This window comes from Sus scrofa, chromosome 13 (assembly GCF_000003025.6).
Source record: "Sus scrofa isolate TJ Tabasco breed Duroc chromosome 13, Sscrofa11.1, whole genome shotgun sequence".
Taxonomy (NCBI): domain Eukaryota; kingdom Metazoa; phylum Chordata; class Mammalia; order Artiodactyla; family Suidae; genus Sus; species Sus scrofa.
Genome location: NC_010455.5, coordinates 150,902,532 through 150,920,989, shown reverse-complemented (window position 1 = coordinate 150,920,989; position 18,458 = coordinate 150,902,532). Strand labels below are relative to the sequence as shown.

The following is an 18,458-nucleotide window of genomic DNA, read 5'->3' as shown; positions in this document are numbered from 1 at the left end:
GCTCATGTCTCTACAAGTGAATTTTCTAATTTTTTTGCTCTTAATTCTCTTAGAATTTTTACTATCTCCTTTTTAAACTTGGTTTCTATTAGACTCTAGGGGTCTGTTTCATTGTTTGCTCGTTCAAGGAAATTCTCTTGTTCTTTTAACTGGGCATTGTTCCTGAGTTTCTTCATTTTGCTTATATTTTTCTTTTTCTGTGAGTTTAGGGACAACTACTGTAATTTTGGAGGACTATTTACATGTGAGAGTGCCCCTGGGTAGTTTGTGAGGACTTCCTTTTTTTTTTTTAGATTTGGAAATTTGAGCCATAATTTCTTTTTTTTTTTTTTTGTATGAGGGCTGCTTTTGGTTTGGATGATTGCTGTCTCTTTACTCAGTGTGTGCAGGCTGTTGTCTCCTGGATAGAGCATGTGCTGGTGTAAGGTCTGCGCTTGCTTCTTGGAAGATGGAGGCAATGGGCAGGGCTAGTAGCCAGTGCCTGGTTGCTGGGCCCTTGACAGTGACAAGGATCTGAGGGGAGGTGCTTCAGGCTTCTCCTGTTTGGAGGGCTCTGGGAAGTGGCAGTGACCTCAGGGAGGTGTAGGCAGCACCCAGAAACTTTGGAAGTGGCAGCAGTGGGGCATGTGCCTTCCCAGGGGAGTGAGGGCAACAGGTGGTGCTTGGTTGCAGTGCCCTCCTCTGCAGTGACCCCAGAAGTGACTGGGGCCATAAGTGGTGCCTGTTCATGGACCCCTAGTGGTGGCATGCCACACCTACTTCTGGAGTCTGAGATGACTGAGGTGATTTGCTCCTACCTCCAGCAGCCTGTGCAAGTCTCCACGCCCCCTAAGAGCTTGTGTTTGACCAGAGAAAGATGTCCCTATAGTGTTCTTGACCCTCCTCCTTTTGCCCTAACCAGCAGTGCTGCTTTGTTTCTCCTGCAGGCCCAAGCCTCCTCTCCTGCTCCCTTGGCTGTGGCACTTTGTTCCCCAGCCCATCAGGCACCACTCCCTAGCCCCTCAGGCTCTCTCCACACAACCAATCCTAGTCCTCTGCCCAGAAGTGACCTCTGAAGCCTGAGTGTCAGTGCCTACTCTCCGCCTGAGTGTCTCAGGCTGTGGTATCCTAGGGCAGTGGTTCCTATGGTCTGTGGGGGTCTCTTTCTGCTTGGCTCTCCTCAGACTGGTATTGTGCTTTTCTTCAAGGCTTTGAGGTTCCCCCTCCTGGGCCATGGCCTCCCTGGGTGCTGGTTCCTTCCTCTTTCACAGTTCCCTCTCAGGAGTGCTGGTCCCATCCTGATTCCATTTTTTACCCCTCTTTGTTCTCACTCGCTCTCTCTCTTTTTTTTTTTTTTTTTTTTTTTTTTCCTTTTGTTCTACCCAGTTACGTGGTTTCTTGCCTTTTTGGAGGTTTAAGTTCTTTTGATAACATTCAGTAGATGTTCTGTGCCACGTGTTCTACATGTCGATGGCTTTTATTTTGATGTGTTTATGGGAGAATGTGAGCACCTTATCTTACTCCTCTGCTGTCTTAATCCCACCCCCTCCATTGTTTCTGAATCTAATTTTGTAGATAATTAAAGATGAAAAAGACTTACTTTTAAGTTAAGGTGCAGTAATCCTTTTATTGGGGGGGGCACACCCGTGGCATATGCAAGTTCCCAGGCTAGGTGTCAAAAAGGAGCTGCAGCTGCTGGCCTATACCACAGCAATAGCAACCCTGGATTTGAGCCACATTTGCAACCTACAACAGAGCTCACAGCAGTGTCGGATCCTTAACTCACTGAGTGAGGCCAAGGATCGAACCCACATCCTCATGGATACTAGTCAGGTTCTTAGTCCACTGAGCCACAATGGGAACTCCCAATAATCATTTTTAGTTATAATTATTTCTTGAAACCTTCCTTTCTGCAGAGTAGGGTCCTTTCCATATCTAATTTTAAAATTTCTGGTCTTTTAAGAAAAAGATATTATCAAGTTCAGGAAATGAGTATATATCTGTTTCCTGAATTAAACTGTGAAGTCATTTTCTACGACAAGTGTGTCCAAAGTATGCACACCTGAGATATATCAAACTGACTATTATGGTGTAGGAACAAGTTTTAGAATGTTTCTTTTTACTCAATTTGATCTCATACTTTTTATTTTTTATTTTTTGCTGTAGGTTTTTTTTTTTATAATGATTTTTATTTTTTCCATTATATCTGGTTTACAGTGTTCTGTCAATTTTCTACTGCACAGCAAGGTAACCCAGTCATACATACATGTATACATTCTTTTTCTCACATTATCATGCTCCATCACAAGTGACCAGACATAGTTCCCAGTGCTATACAGCAGGATCCCATTGCTTATCTATTCCAAAGGCAATAGTTTGCATCTATTAATCCCAAATTCCCAGTCCATCCCATTCCCTCCCACTCGGCAACCAGAAGTCTGTTCTCTATGTCCATGAGTTTATTTTCTGTGGAAAGGTTCATTTGTGCCATATATTAGATTCCAGATATAAGTGATATCATACGGTATTTGTCTTTCTCTGGCTTACTTCACTTAGGATGAGAGTCTCTAGTTCCATCCATGTTGATGCAAATGGCATTCCTTTGTTCTTTTTTATGGCTGAGTAGTATTCCATCATGTGTATATACCACATCTTCCTAATCCAGTCATCTGTCAATGGACATTTGGGTTGTTTCCATGTCTTGGCTATTGTGAATAGTGCTATAATGAACATGTGGGTGTATGTGTCTTTTTCAAGGAAAGTTTTGTCTGGGTATATGCCCAAGAGTGGGACTGCTGGGTCATATGGTAGTTCTATGTATATTTTTCTAATGTACCTCCGTACTGTTTTCCACAGTGGTTGTACCAGCTTACATTCCCACCAACAGTGCAGGAGGGTTCCCTTTTCTCCACACCCTCTCCAGCATTTGCTATTTGTGAACTTATTAATGATGGCCATTCTGATTGGTGTCAGGTGGTACTTCATAGTAGTTTTCATTTGCATTTCTCTAATAATCAGGGATGTAGAGCATATTTTCATGTGCTTGTTGACCATCTGTATATCTTCTTTGGAGAAATGTCTATTCAGATCTTTTGCCCATTTTTCCATTGGGTTGTTGACTTTTTTGTTGTTGAGTTGTATAAGTTGATTGTATATTTTAAAGATTAAGCCCTTGTTGGTTGCATCATTTGAAACTATTTTCTCCCACTCTGTAAGTTGTCATTTTGGGGTTTTGGGTTTTTTTTTTTTTATGGTTTCCTTTGCTGTGCAAAATCTTCTCAGTTTGATTAGGTGCCATTGGTTTATTTTTGCCTTTATTTCTGTTGCTTTGGGAGACTGACCTGAGAAAACCTTTGTAAGATTGATATCTATGTTCTCTTCTAGGAGTTTGATGGTGTCTTGTCTTATATTTAAGTCTTTAAGCCATTTTGAGTTTTATTTTTTTGCATGGTATGAGGATGTGTTCCAGCTTCATTGATTTACATGCAGCTGTCCAGGTTTTCCAGCACTACTTAATGAAAAAACTGTCTTTTTCCCATTGTGTGTTCTTTCCTCCTTTGTCGAAGATTAATTGTCTGTAGGTTTTGGGTTTATTTCTGGGTTTTCTATTTTGTTCCATTGGTCTGCATATCTGTTTTAGTACCAGTACTACTCTGTCTTGATTACAGTGACTTTGTAATATTGCCTGAAGTCTAAGAGAGATATGCCTCCTGCTTGGTTTTTGTTCCTCAGGATTGCTTTGGAAATTCTGGGTCTTTTGTGGTTCCATATAAATTTTTGGATTGTTTGTTCTAGTTCTGTGAAAAATGTAATGGGTAATTTGATAGGGATTGCACTGAATCTGTAGACTTCTTTGGGTAGTATGGCCAAGAATCCTCTTTAATTTCCTTATTAATGTTTTATAGTTCTCAGTATATAAGTCTTTCACCTCCTTGGTCAGGTTTGTTCCCAGCTCTCTCATTTTTGGGGGGTGCAATTTTAAAAGGTATTTTATTTTTGTATTCTTTTTCTAATATTTCATTGTTAGTATACAGAAATGAGACTGATTTTTGAATGTTAATCTTATATCCTGCTACTTTGCTGAATTTGTTGATCAGTTCCAGTAGTTTCTGGGTTGTGTTCTTAGGGTTTTCTATATATAGTGTCGTGTCATCTGCAGAGAGTGACAGTTTTACCTCTTCTCTTCCTATTTGGATGCCTTTTACTTCTTTTGTTTGTCTGATTGCTGTGGCTAGGACTTCCAGTACTATGTTGAATAACAGTGGTAAGAGTGGTCATCCTTGTCTTGTTCCAGATTTTAGTGGGAAGGCATTCATCTTTTCTCCGTTGAGTATTACATTTGTTGTGGGTTTGTTGTAAATGGCCTTTAGTATGTTAGGATATGCTCCCTCTACCCACTTTGGTAAGAATTTTTATCATGAATGGATGTTGGACTTTGTCAAATGCTTTTTCTGCATCTATTGAGATGATCATGTGGTTTTTGACTTTCCTTTTGATAATGTGGTGTATGATGTTGATTGATTTACATATGTTGAACCATCCTTGTGAACCTGGGATGAATCACACTTGGTGGTTGTGGTGTATGATCTTTTTTATATGTTGTTATATTCGGTTGGCTAAACTTTTGTTGAGAATTTTTGCATCTATATTCATCAAAGATACTGGCCTATAGTTTTATTTTTTTGGTGGTATCTTTGTCTGGTTTGGTATTAGGATGATGGTGGCATCAAAGAATGTCTTTGGGAGTGTTCCATCTTCTTCAATCTTTTGGAAAAGTTTAAGGAGAATGGGTATAAGTTCCTTTTTGAAAGTTTGGTAGAATTCACCTGTGAAGCCATCTGGTCTTGGGCTTTTATTTGTAGGGAGTGGTTTTATGACATATTCCATTTTAATTTCTAATGATCAATCTGTTCAGTTGATCTATTTCTTCTTGATTCGGTTTTGGCAGGCTGTAAGTCTCTAGAAAGTTGTCCATTTTATACAATTGTTCATAGTATTCTCTTAGGTTTTTTTGTATTTCTTAAGTATCTGTTGTGATTTCTCTTTTTTCATACTTTCATGCCATTTTGGTCAGAGAAGATACTTGAAATAATTTCTATGCTCTTAAATTTGTTGAGGTTAGCTTTGTGCCCCAGTATGTGACTGATCCTTGAGAATGTTCCATGTGCACTTGAGAAAAATGTATATTCTGATTTTTTTGCATGTAATGGACTGAAAATGCCTAAATTTTCTTTTGTGTCATTTAGGATCTCTATTGCTGTATTGATTTTCTGTCTAGAGGATCTCTCTGTTGATGTGAGTGGAGTGTTAAAAGTCTCCTACTATTATTGTTTTCCCATCAATTTCTCCTTTCATGTCTGTTAGTATTTGTCTTGGGTATCTGGGTGCTCCTATGTTAGGGGCATATCTATTGATGATTGTAATATCCTATTCTTGAAGGGATCCTTTTACCATTAAATAGTGTCCTTCTTTATCTTTCTTGATGGCCTTCATTTTAAAGTCTATTTTGTCTGATACAAGTATTGCAACTCTTGCTTTCCTGTCTTGTCCATTGGCATGAAATTTCTTTTCCCATACCCTCACTTTCAATCTGTAAGTATCCTTTGCCCTAAGGTGAGTCTCTTATAGACAGCAAATTGTAGGTTTTTGCTTTTTTATCCAGTCTGCCATTCTGTGTCTTTTTATTGGAGCATTCAGACCATTAACATTTAATTATTGATCGATATGTATTTATTGCCATTTTAACCTTGTTTTCCAATTGATTTTATGTTTCTCCTTCCTTTCTTTTTATTTATTTGTTTGGATGATTTCCATTTATTTTATGCTTGACTGCTTTTCTTTTTAGTTTTTGTGAATGTAATGTTTGGTTTTGATTTGTGGTTGCCCCGTTTTTTAAGTATGGTAACTCCTTCCTGTGCCTGCTTGCTTTAGCCTGATAGTCATACAGGTTTGAACACATTATTTTAAAAAACAAAAATAGTTTAGATTTACTTATTGTTCTTCCCCACATTCTATGATTTTGATGAACTTTTTTAACATCTTCATGTTTGTCCTTTTGCTGTTCCTTGTGTTTATCATCACTTTTACAGTAGGTTTTTTTTCCCCCCTCTTTTAAATCTCTATGCTGCCTTATTTAAGTGGTTGCTTTCCAATTGTGGTTTCCTCCATCCTATTTCTTCTTACTTCTTTTTTTATTTAGAGAAGCCCTTTCAGTATTTCTTTTAGAATGGGTTTGGTATTGCTGTACTCTTTTAGCTTTTGTTTGTTTGAGAAATTCTTTATTTCCCCTTCTATTTTAAATGATATTCTTGCTCGATAGAGTGTTCTTGCTGCAGATTTTTTCCTTTCAGCATTTTAAATATAACTTGCTGCTCCCTTCTGGCTTGTAACATTTCTATAGGGAAATCAGCTTATAGCCTTATGAGGTTCCCTTATAATTAACTGCCTTTAGAATCCTCTCTTTAACTTTTGCCATCTTTATTATAATATGCCTTGGTGTGGGCCTTTTTGGGTTCAATATGTTTGGGGCCCTCTGTGCTTCCTCTATTTTGATATTAGTTTCCTTTAGATTTGGAAAGTTTTCAGACATAATTTCTTCAAATATACTTTAAATCCCCTTTTCTTTTTCTTCTCCATCTGAAATTCCTATTATATGTAGATTGGCCTGCTTTATGTTATCCCATAGAGCTCTTATATTGCTTTCTTCTTTTTTATTTGGTTTTCTGTCTTCTGTCCTGATTGGGTGATTTCCATTATTCTATCTTCCAAGTAGCTAATTTGTTCCTCTGTGTTATTCTTTCTTCTCTTTAGTGCCTTTAGCTCAGTTTATGTGTCTGCAAATGAATTTTGTAATTTTTCTATGTTGCCCCTTATGTTTTCTAGTTCCTTTCTAAATAAATCTGCATTACTCTTCATATCCACTCTTAATTTCTTGATATTCAGCCTTAATTGCTTCAGTAATATCACTACTTCCCTTTTGAACTCAGTGTCTATCAGACTGCAGAGGTCTGTTTCATTGTTTGCTGCTTCATGTGAATTCTCCTGTTTCTTTAACTGGGAATGTTTTCTGAGCTTCTATGCATAGAAGTAGCCCTCCAAGACTACAGTTTGGCTTTCCTAAACTCAAAGAAAAAGAAAAACATAAGCAAGATGAGGAAGGTTGAAACCATTCTCAGTTAAAGGAACAGGAGAATTCACATGAAGTGGCAAACACTAAGGAAACCAAAAGCTTGATCTGCCTTATCATTTAAACCCTTCTTATAAAGGTACATATTGTATTCTCCACTCCCTGCTTGACTACCATCTCTTGATGTGTCATGTCTTAATATTCTGTCTTGTTTCCTTTCCTTTTTCATAATTATCTAACAACTGCAATGGCGACATAATATTTTTAAACTGCTAAAAGTATTGCACTTTTGGAGAATTTGCTTTGGGGTGACATGTTCCTTCCAGCAATCCTAGCTACATTTTTAAACAGCTGATTTTAGCAGTGCCACCTGTAAAGAGCCTAAAACGGATGGGTAATTTAATATTTGGATTTTTTTAAAGGTAAATTCTATCCTGTATATATTTATTGCGTGTACATTCCAAATACCACAAATTTATATAAACACACACACACACACACACACACACACACACACACACACACATACACACATATTCTGTAGGTTTGCTTGTGTGAGTCAAGGACTAGCCGAATGAATACATCTGAAGAGAATTAAAGACCTGCTTCAGACAAGATGCTAATTTTGGCAAGGATGGTCCCTATATTAGCAGGTTTATAAGGATGAAACATTGTGTATGCATTGCATATTTCTTGCTTCCTGGTTTAAGCTACCTGATAGTGCCAACAGTGATCTTTGCTAAATGGCAAATGCTGAGAAGGACATGGAGTACTCTGATCTTTGGGGCAGAAAATAACTCCAGTTTCTGATAACTTTTGTAAAGATTTCTAACCATTATTCATTAGTCCTGGAGTTTACTTAAGCAAACTACATATTTTTTCCTTGGGGGAAAATAAGGATAATTTTGCCAAGTACCTAAACAAATACAAAATGGAAGAGATGAATGGAAAATTAGAAAATCAAATAACCAGAATATTTTGTTCATTCTTCATACAGCCAATAACCAACTAATGGTACAACCTGTTATTCTTTGAATTTAACCTGATAGCTCCAGCCCTTGTTTGCCTCGAGCTAACACGTGAGGAAATAAAGACTTTGAGACAGCTAGATTCACAGAACACCTGCTTTACTCCATTCAAAGCCACCAAGAATGGGCATTGCTGCTTGGCTAGCAGACAAATTTATATCAATAATAGTAAAAATTTTGGTTCTAAGGAACTCCCATTAAAATATCTTGAGTTATTCATTGAACGTGTCTTGTTCCCATTTTTTTTTTTTTCAGTCTTGAAGTGATTGCTATACTTGTTAGATGTGGCTAAAACATCTCACATCTTGACTCAAAGGAGTTTTTTGGAATTCTTTTTTATAATCTAGCAGAAGTGATAACTAGCATTGTCAAAGTTTGCTTTATTAATAGCCCCATGAACTCCTGGGGCTATTAATACATTTAATTCACTGCTGAAATAGCAAGTCCAGCTTTTGAAAATAGCTTTCAGAATTTTACCAAGTTGCGTGTTCAAGATTGTTTATTGCAGTGTTGTTTATAGTAACACAAAAACCCCATAGACACAAACTGAACACAATTGAATTATTTATCAGTAGTAGTTGGGTAAAATGTGACATTTGTACAATGGCATATAAGGCAGTTTAAAGACTGTGGCAGATGTATGTGCTGATGTGAAAAATGCAAGGTGGTAAACATGCACAAACTAAGGTGCCATTTGTGCCATGTGGGATATATTTGAATAAAAAAAAAATTCCCCAATTCTAAAGTCTTGTTATTACCATTCCTTTTCATACAATAGCATTTCTCTAAGAAAAGTGAACTAATTTTCCCATGAATTTAAGCAAAATTAAATGAAGATGATGACAGTAACATTTATATAGTACTTACTGTGCACCAGGTACTGTTCTATTACGTGTTTTAAACACTTCACAGCAACACTGAAGCATGGACCATCTTTGTGCTCATTTTTCAGATGAGACTGAAGCACAGAGATGTTAATTAATTTACATGAGGTTGCATGACTATTATGTGTTGAGGCAAATTTATATTCCCTTGCAGACTGGCTCTAATTTCTCTGTGCTCTGAACTGCCAATCCTATGCATTCTCAACCTACTTTTGACATTGATGGAAACTAAATGAGATACTTTGTCATTTCTCTTTCTCTTAGACAAATGATTTATTGTTTGTGTTTATGATGATACCTAATAACAGGATGGTCTTATTTTTATTGCTGGGAACAATCTATGTTCATTTAATTATCTTTATCATTCTAACTCATTCATTTAATTAGGTAGTTCTCAACTGAAGGCAATTCTGTCCCCTTGGGGACATTTGGCAGTTTGGAGGGGACGTTTTTGTTTGCCACAGTGGGGCTGAGAGGTGAGAAGGAGTTGCTACTATAATCTGCTGGATAACTAGGGATGTTGCTAAACATCCTAAAAATACATCAGACAACTTCCCATAACCAAGATTTATACAACCCAAATGTCAGTAGTGCCAAGAAAACTTGATTTAGTGGACATTTAAAAAGTTCTCAATAATTGGACTCCTCTCCTGAAAAACATCAAGTATCTTATTTTGTTTCCAAGCTAATAACATTGAGAGAATCAAACTATTTTTGCTGTTTTTTATAGACATTGTTTACTTTTTCCATCTGGCATTGTGTGATCTGTAAGTGCCAGAGCCGATGAAGATAGCAAATTCATGCAATGTCCACCCACATATTGAAATATAAACTTTTTGGCTAATTAGTGCCTCAGACTTGGTCAGGTGACTTAATTAACATGAGCATTTGAGTGGATTTTAAAACAATGTGCCTATATACAGTTTATGGAGGTGAAAAGAGTGCTACAAAGTGAATGTTTAAATGGATAATTAAGAAATTATAAACACAAGCTGTGCCTACTCTGATGTGAATATGCACAACTTTAAAAGTAGGGAAAGAAAACCCTTTATAATTGAAAAAAAAAAGGCTTGTTATAATTTTAGTAGATAAGAGGAAAAGTGGAAGCTGGAAGCTCAGAGGGAGCAGTAAGAAAGGTATTTTACTGTCATCAAGATACCGATGGCAATACCTTTTCAACCAGTAAAACAGCCTTCAGATAAAATTATTTGGTTAGTGGATAAAGTGTGCTGTGAATTGACACTGAAGTTCAGCTTGCCCTGTGACCAACCAGCCAGAAACTGAACAATTTCTGCAGAAGAGCAGTTTCTCAATTCCAGGAAGGCAAAGTAAATTTTTAGTTTCCTGCTGACAGGGAAATTCTGTTGAAATGAATACACCAGGGGAAAGTAGATTTGCTCTTTCTCCCATGTTAGCCCTGTTTTTAAAGGTTTCCTTCAGCCTCTTCTAGAATGGTAAGTATTCTGGATTATTTCGGAAACACAATGGTAATGTTTCAGGTTGGCTACTTCCTTTCTGTTGCTAGGCACTTATGTCTTCCTTCCCAACAGAGGCTGCAAAGTGCTACTGCTGCCTCTGTTGCTGGTAGGGTTTGCCACACAGGTCTGCTCAGCTCCTAGGAAATGACAGGATTGATGATCTTCTCTCCTGGAAACTTTTCATCACAGAGATTCATATCAGGGTATATTTTAAAGCAGGCTGAATAGGAAAGCCATTAGCCTTTCTTTACTCTTAATTCATGATCCAGATACCTCCTGATTTATTGGTTATTTTTATACCTTGTGCTTTTTTAAGCTGAACACTGAATAGGTTCAGCAGAGGCCTTCCATCCTCTTCATCATGTTGCCAAAGGGTTTTCCTCTTTTCTTTTCAGTTTCACTGTGATCTATGCAAACAGCTACTAACTGAAGGAGAACTTATCAGAGGGGGAAGTACCCATATCTGAATTTTTAAATTCTGAAAGTGAGATTTGTTTTGTCTGGAAAAGGCATACATTGTATGCTCTTGTTATAAAATGATGCCTGCTACTTTTTTAAATAATCAAGGGGGTTATAGAAACCATAAATGTAAAACAGTCCTAGTAACACAATCCTAAAATTCTCAGAGCCATGTCCTTGTCTACACAGCTTTATAAAAGAGATGAAGCAGATCTTATTTAGTAAGAGAGAATAATAAGTTTTATCCAACCTCTTTTTTGCTTCATTATTGGCTTTAAGTTGTATCTTTCAACAGTATTTGAACAGAGTGCAGTTTTAATAGGCATATGACTTTGCTTACTGAATTTAAAAAATAAGACTAAAAGTATGAAATAAAATAATGTACCTAGGAGAACTAGATTGACAAGAAGAAATGTTTTATTAGGGATAGGCAAGAAACTAAAAGGTGTTAGAAAGTTATGTTTTAAATAAGGGAATTTAGGTGGAAATCTGTGAATCTCTCCATTTGTGTTTTGATTAAGAAGTATTAACCAGCATCAAATTGTTGTTTCTCAAGACTTTCTATGTAACTTAGAGCTCTTGTGAGTCAAATAAATAATATAAATAGCATCATAATTAGGAATACTTGTTTTTCAGATGACCCCCTCAGGAGTTTTTTTAGCCTTTGCACCAGGAACTCAGTTGTCTGTTCCCCCATTAACCTCATTCATTATGACAGGATACTCAGATCTCAAAGGTTAGGGGACAGCCACAACTGTGGCATATAGAAATTCCCAGGTTAGGGGTCAAATCAGAGCTGCAGCTCTGGCCTACACCATAGCCATGGCAACACTGGATCTGAGCAGCATCTGTGACTTAAGCTGTAGCTTGCAGCAGTGCCAGATCCTTAACTCACTGAGCCAGACTAAGGATTGAACTCACATCCTCACAGAGGGTATCATCAGGTCCTTAACCTGCTGAGCCACAGCTGGAATAGTTGACTTGCAGATGATCTTGTGGAACATGTTTTCTTGATGTGAGATTACTTTTGCTGAATTGCTTTTTAGTAATGGGCCTCCAGAAGTGACTGATCTAATTTATGGGTGTGTATTAATATGCTGTTAGAGAAACTGGCTACCCAGTTACTGAAATATATAACCGGTCCAGAGGCAACAAATGAGAAGCTTTATCCAGTTTTATGCCTGGCAGCCAGGTATTCTAGGTCTGTTTTATTTATGTTTTGCTGCTATTTTCTTTTCTTATTTCTCATCATTTCTTTCTTTGCCTCAAAGCATCAAGCAGTAGTTTTATATATGTTCGCTCTAACACTTCCTGGACTTACCTTACAGTGGGATCAGACTGGGAAGTTAGCCTAACAAAGAGCAATGGAGTTTGGAGGCTTGAACTCAGTAAAAGAAATTAAATGGGACTCATTTTAGAAGAGGTGGTTTTGGGGTAGTTAAATAGCTGTAAAAATAAATACATATACTAATGATACTCTGCCCCCCCCCTTTTTTTGTTTGTGTTTTCTCAGTATTTTTTTTTTCCTTTCAGGAAACATCCACAACATCCATTAATATTTGAAACAGAGAGTATGCAAGAGTTCTTTATATCCTGCCTCTTTTAATAATGGAGATAGAGAATCATACAGTTTTGGGGGAAAGTAGCCAAATGTAATTTTTAAACTAAAATAAAATAAAGCAATTGTGCTATCAAGATTGTGTTAAAGAAGAACTTATCCCTCTATGGGAAGTAAATTATTACAAACCGTTTGGAAACCACTTAGCAATATATACCAACAGGCGTAAAATATTTGTGTCTTAACCTAGGAATTCTTTTTCTGAGAATTTATTGTAAAGAGATAAACATACATGTAGAAAAGGCTTTATGAGCAATGGAGTTTATCACAATAGTAATAATTTATAATTTAAAAAAGGGAAGCAACATAAATGTCCAAGTGTAAGGAAATGGCCAAGGGAACCCCAATCAACCAGTTGTTATGTAGCCATTGAGAATTTTTACTGGGAGTATAAAGTAAAATACTTTATATTATTGAAAGATGCTTTAGATATAGTTTTCAGTGGTGAAAAATGTAGTGTGGAGTATTGCCTATTCAGTAGGATTACAAGTTGCTAAAGTATACCTATGCTTGGGGGAAAATAATTAAGTAAATTAAAATATAGGCAGTGATTTATTTTGGTTGATGAGACTGATTTGTTTTATAACAGTTTCAAATTTTTTTTAAAAAGATCATGTATTTAAATAGTGGGGAAAAAGAATGAAATCCTTCTATCTCCTCACTAAAATTATTATTTCCCTTACAGCTTTAAACAGCAGTAGTAAAAGTCAGTCTGCAAGCTTTTGTGAAAGAACATTGTGCAGCATGGATTCTCTACCAGAAGAGTTTTTTATCAGGTAAGGTATGGGGTAAACAAAAACCAACTACATTTGTTGCATTCTGAAGACATGACGTTTTGTCTTTTTCACATGACTTTGGGAAAGTGGTGTGAATGAGATGCCTTTATGTTTCACGACAATGAGCAACTTCGATTAGTGAGGCATCTAAACTGGGTCAAATCTAATTTCAGAAAATTTTTCTAAGGACTACACCCTGGGTAAATAGCTAAGAATTGAGATATTTAGACTAAAAACACTTACAATATGGCAGGCTATGGTAAGTAACTTGATGAATGTTTTATTTATCATTTAACAAGCACTTACATAGGCCTATTTTTTGACAGGCATTGTTAAATTTAAATTAAAAAATGTTAAATTTCTTTAACCTCAAAATACCTCTATGAGGTAGATGCTATTATTATTCCCATTTTTTAGAAAATAACCTACGCATAGCATAGAAGATTCTACTACATGGTTCAGCTGGGCCTAGGCCAAATGTCAATCTGTCCCCTCCAGTTAGGGAAAGTTTAGCCTGTCTTTACCTCCCCAGTGTAATAATAAATAGGAGGTCAGTATTGGAGATTTCCTTCCACCTTTAGCAATCTCATGTAATAAAAAATGTGCTATTTTATAAGAATTTACTGACCTCCTTGGTGCTCCTTGGAAAAAGACTAAGATAAAACTTGTGTACTTAGAATTATAGTAGGGGAGTTCCCGTCGTGGTGCAGTGGTTAACGAATCCGACTAGGAACCATGAGGTTGCGGGTTCGGTCCCTGCCCTTGCTCAGTGGGTTAACGATCCGGCGTTGCCGTGAGCTGTGGTGTAGGTTGCAGACGCGGCTCGGATCCCGCGTTGCTGTGGCTCTGGCATAGGCCGGTGGCTACAGCTCCGATTCAACCCCTAGCCTGGGAACCTCCATATGCCGCGGGAGCAGCCCAAGAAATAGCAACAACAACAACAACAACAACAACAACAACAACAAAAGACAAAATACAAAAAAAAAAAAAAAAGAATTATAGTAGGAAGTAATATAACATATAAATATATATATATGTTACTTTAGGCGAAATGCATGCATAGTGTTATATAAGAAATACTGTGGCTGTATATAGAAAAGAACAATAATTATTGACTAGGGTTCACTGGGTTTCCACAGGTGACATCTGAACTAAGCTTTAAAGGATTAAAGAAGGCTTTTGACTGGTGAAGAAGCAAAGCAGATAGGAGGTTGTTTGGGGAAAGAGCAAGAAAAGTACTTAAGATTAATTCTTGGGGAGAATTTTGACTCCTGGTAAGGAGTTTAGCTTTATTTTGTGCAGAGCCTTGGCATTTTGAGAAATGAAATTTTGTACTGTATTTTGGAAAGACTGCCTTTATTGATAGTGGGAAGGATGACAAGATATACGTGGAAAGCTCAGGAAGAAGCTGATGAAGGCTTGTACTGATCAGAACAGTAAATAGTAAGAAAGGTGGGATTTATAGAACTAGAATCAACAGAATTCTCTGACTACTTAAATATGAGAAAAGGGGCAAAAGAGAAGTAGAAATGGCTTGAAGGTTTCTAATAACCGTAAGGAAAGTGTACCATTAGTAATATGGGGACCACAAGAGACTTAATGTGTGTTTAATGTGTGTTGAGAAAGTGAAGAGGGCAGATAATGAGTTCAGCTTTAGATTTGAGCAGACTGAGGTGCTGCTAATATATTCTATGGAAATTGTCCAGTAGGTGGTTGGAAATATGTAGCTTGCAGCATCAAAGAACAATTAAGGCTGGAGATAGATTTGGGAATCATTACAATGGCGTGCTATTTGAATTCATTGAAATTTACTCATTCTTTTATATTTGTTTATTCAATAACTATTTGAGTGTCTACTTTATGTTAGATGTTGGGCTAGAGACTCGAAGGTAAGGTAGTGAATGAGAAGGACCTGATCACTATCTAAGATTGTTTATTCATGGGAGTTAATGAGATTGATTTAAGTAGAAAATGTAAGAAAAAAGAGGGCTAAAAGTAGAACATTACTATGTAATATATATATGTATATATCTCAGGTATACTGTTATAGCAAAATTTCAACTTCTTCCTAGCAGCAGAATAAAGTACACAGATAGTAAAAATAGCAGAATAGCAAAAGAAAAAATACTAGTCTAGCACATAGTTTTAACTTTGTTACTTTCTAGTGTATAACTTTAATGAGTTGTGTAACTTCTCTGGGTTATCAATTTACCCATCTATAGAATAAAGTAGATGCCATACATGACCACTAATATTACCTTCCTGACCTAATACATGGGGAGCATAGTTTGACAGTATTAATGTGTTCAGTTCTATATTAAACATTACGAAAATGGTAAATGAATAAGAGCAATGAAAGAAAGAGGGACAGTCAGTGGTATAGACTAACAAATCGACAACTGGAAAGGCTAGAAGAAGAACCAGCAGTAAGTAGCAAAGGATATAGAGGTTTTCAAGGAGGGTTGAAGGGTATGATGGATCATGTTAAATAATGCAGAAAGGCCAGGTAGAATGAAGAGCTAAGACAAAGCTATTGGAATAGCAAATTGGATTTCATTAGCAAATTTTACTAAAGCAATTTTAATGTTGGGAAGAAAGTGCAGATTAGTTAGGTTTTCACATCAAAATGTGTTAAGGAACCTATGGAAAATGTAGAAGTTCATGTCCCACACTTTTGATTAAGAATCTCTGAAGTAGGGTTTGGACATCTGGATGGTTCCAAAGCTTCACAGGTGATCTTAATATGCATCTGGGACTGACAACTATTGGGTTAAGGAGTGAATGATCATGAAATGGAGTTAGCAAATAGAGTATACATTTTGAGAACATTTTGTATTCTTTCTCAAACTTGAAAGAGGCTTTAGAATATTCCTGCAGTATCTTTCATTCTTTGGTATCACAAGTTCCTTGTGTTCCTTTTTGGAATGTGGCTTAGAAGTGGAAGAAAAGATAGATAATAGGTTTTTCTTTACCATGACATTTCAAAGAGCACTTAGACTCATATTGTGAAATATTGTTTCTGTGTATAAATCATTTTTTCTTGCAACTTTCACTGTGTGGGCCATACTGTACTCAGTTTCCCTTAGCAAAATCATTTAGCACATAGTAGATGATAAATGATTTTCTGTCAAAATGTGTACATAAATGTGAGGTAAAACAGAATAATATACAAAGTATATTTCTGAATAAATCAGTCAGTTGATATAAGTTTCTCATCTCAGTTTTGGCTCTGCTAGTGTATAGAATTAACATATCTGACCTATGTTTTGGGGTTTTTTTTTTTTTTTTTTTTTTTTTTTGTCTTTTTGCCATTTCTTGGGCCGCTACCGCGGCATATGGAGGTTCCCAGGCTAGGGGTCAAATCGGAGCCATAGCCAGCGGCCTACACCAGAGCCACAGCAACGCGGGATCCGAGCCACGTCTGAAACCTATACCACAGCTCACGGCAACGCCGGATCCTCAACCCACTGAGCAAGGCCAGGGATCAAACCCTCAACCTCATGGTTCCTAGTCGGATTCGTTAACCACTGAGACACAATGGGAACTTCCGTATGTTATGGTTCTTATATTTTGAATCTTACATTGTGATTCTGTATGTAGGCAAAAGCAATTTTATAAATAAATTTTCCAGTTCAGTAAATAATACTACATATGTTCACATTTCAAGCCCATGTTAAAAGCAAAATTTGTCAATTTATTCCTTTTTATAGAAATAGTTAAAATTTCTAAAGATGATATTCTGCCCCAGTTGAAAAAGCCATTTTTGGAAACTGGACAGTTGTAATGTCAGGAACCTGAAAAACAAAAACAAAAACAAAAAAAAACAATCTACGTAAGATAGATCTGTTCCAAACCTTAATTGTCTTTAGAAACACACACGTAACACAAAACAACCTTTTCAACCTTTTTTCCTTTATGTTGAAACAGTGCTATAAAGTTAATTTTTCCCATTATTTTTGTCTATTGTCTGATAAAGACGAAAAAAATTTTACATCAGCTTCCAGTTCTTGCTGCCACTATCTAGTAAGGGAGTGGCATAATTACTTTTCTTTAACTTGAATCTCTAAAGAGATAGGGCACCCACCACCATTACCAGTTTTTGGTACATATTCTTTATACTTTTGAAACTTTCAGGCAAAAATTCACATGTTAAATTCTTTGCTATTACAATTTGTGTTCTTTGTAAGAAGATCCTTTAAATATACCTTTTTCATTTAAAATAGGGATCTTCCTGTGGAGGAGCAGGCTAAGGAAGAAACCAGGACTAAGGTAGAAGAATCAACTGATCAACTGGTAAGAGAAAATTTAATTAGTTAACTAATAAAGACTAATGTTATATGAGAATATAATACTAAATCTAATCAATTTCATTATCTGCTGAAAATTTTCTCACCTTAGTGGTCGTAACTAAATCTTTCTTTGATAATTGATATTTGTGTCTCAAAGTTGTCATTCTAAGAACCAGTCCTCACTGTAAGTTAGAATTAGTAGATAATTGAATTGACTTGCTCAGAAACATCCCAACAATCAGTTTTAAGAAATTGCTTATTTGTTTTTAAAAGCAAAACAAAACACTGTACACATACAAAGAAAACATACACAGAGAATTTTATTTAGTAAGAAATTTCACTGAGTTGTTTCTGAAGTTAATTCTTTTTCCTGTTTTTATCATCTTTACTATCTGGGTAACTGAATTATACACTAATAAAAAACTTTTATTGCCAGTGACATTATACTTTATGGTAGATTAAAAAATATACACATATTTGAGCATATCATGTGGTTGTATTTAGTGAGCAATGGATAAAGAGGTGTTTGCTTGTTTCTTGTTAGTGCAATTTTTACCTTCCACATAGTTTTATATAATGATTGTGACAAATATAATGATGTCCACTTGTTAATAAAGTTTATAAAGGTTATCCAGTAATTTAGGAGGAGAATATATATAAACATAAAGTAACCATAGTATTCACTTGCATGAGGTTATCACTGTAAGAAATGTTGCAGAGGAAATATATTATGTGCAAATGTACATAAGGATGTACAGTTGGACCAAAAAAGGCATTTCTAGATACAGTTTTTGGGATATAGAGGCAAAGGAGGTGGAAAC

General features: G+C 36.3%; 1 protein-coding gene across 13 annotated transcripts in view; it reads left to right on the top strand.

Annotated features, from left to right (window-relative positions):
* The window catches only part of DZIP3 (DAZ interacting zinc finger protein 3), a 137,388-nt gene that overhangs the window by 13,056 nt on the left and 105,874 nt on the right, over window positions 1-18,458 (top strand). For 10 of the 13 annotated variants that reach the window (XM_021070424.1, XM_021070425.1, XM_021070418.1 and 7 more), the window contains exons 2-3: window positions 13,258-13,348; window positions 17,572-17,641. In XM_021070424.1, the coding sequence (XP_020926083.1) occupies window positions 13,317-13,348; window positions 17,572-17,641 (102 nt within the window). In that variant the 5' untranslated portion in view covers window positions 13,258-13,316. The other 3 variants (XM_021070422.1, XM_021070420.1, XM_021070421.1) reach the window with 3 other exon arrangements.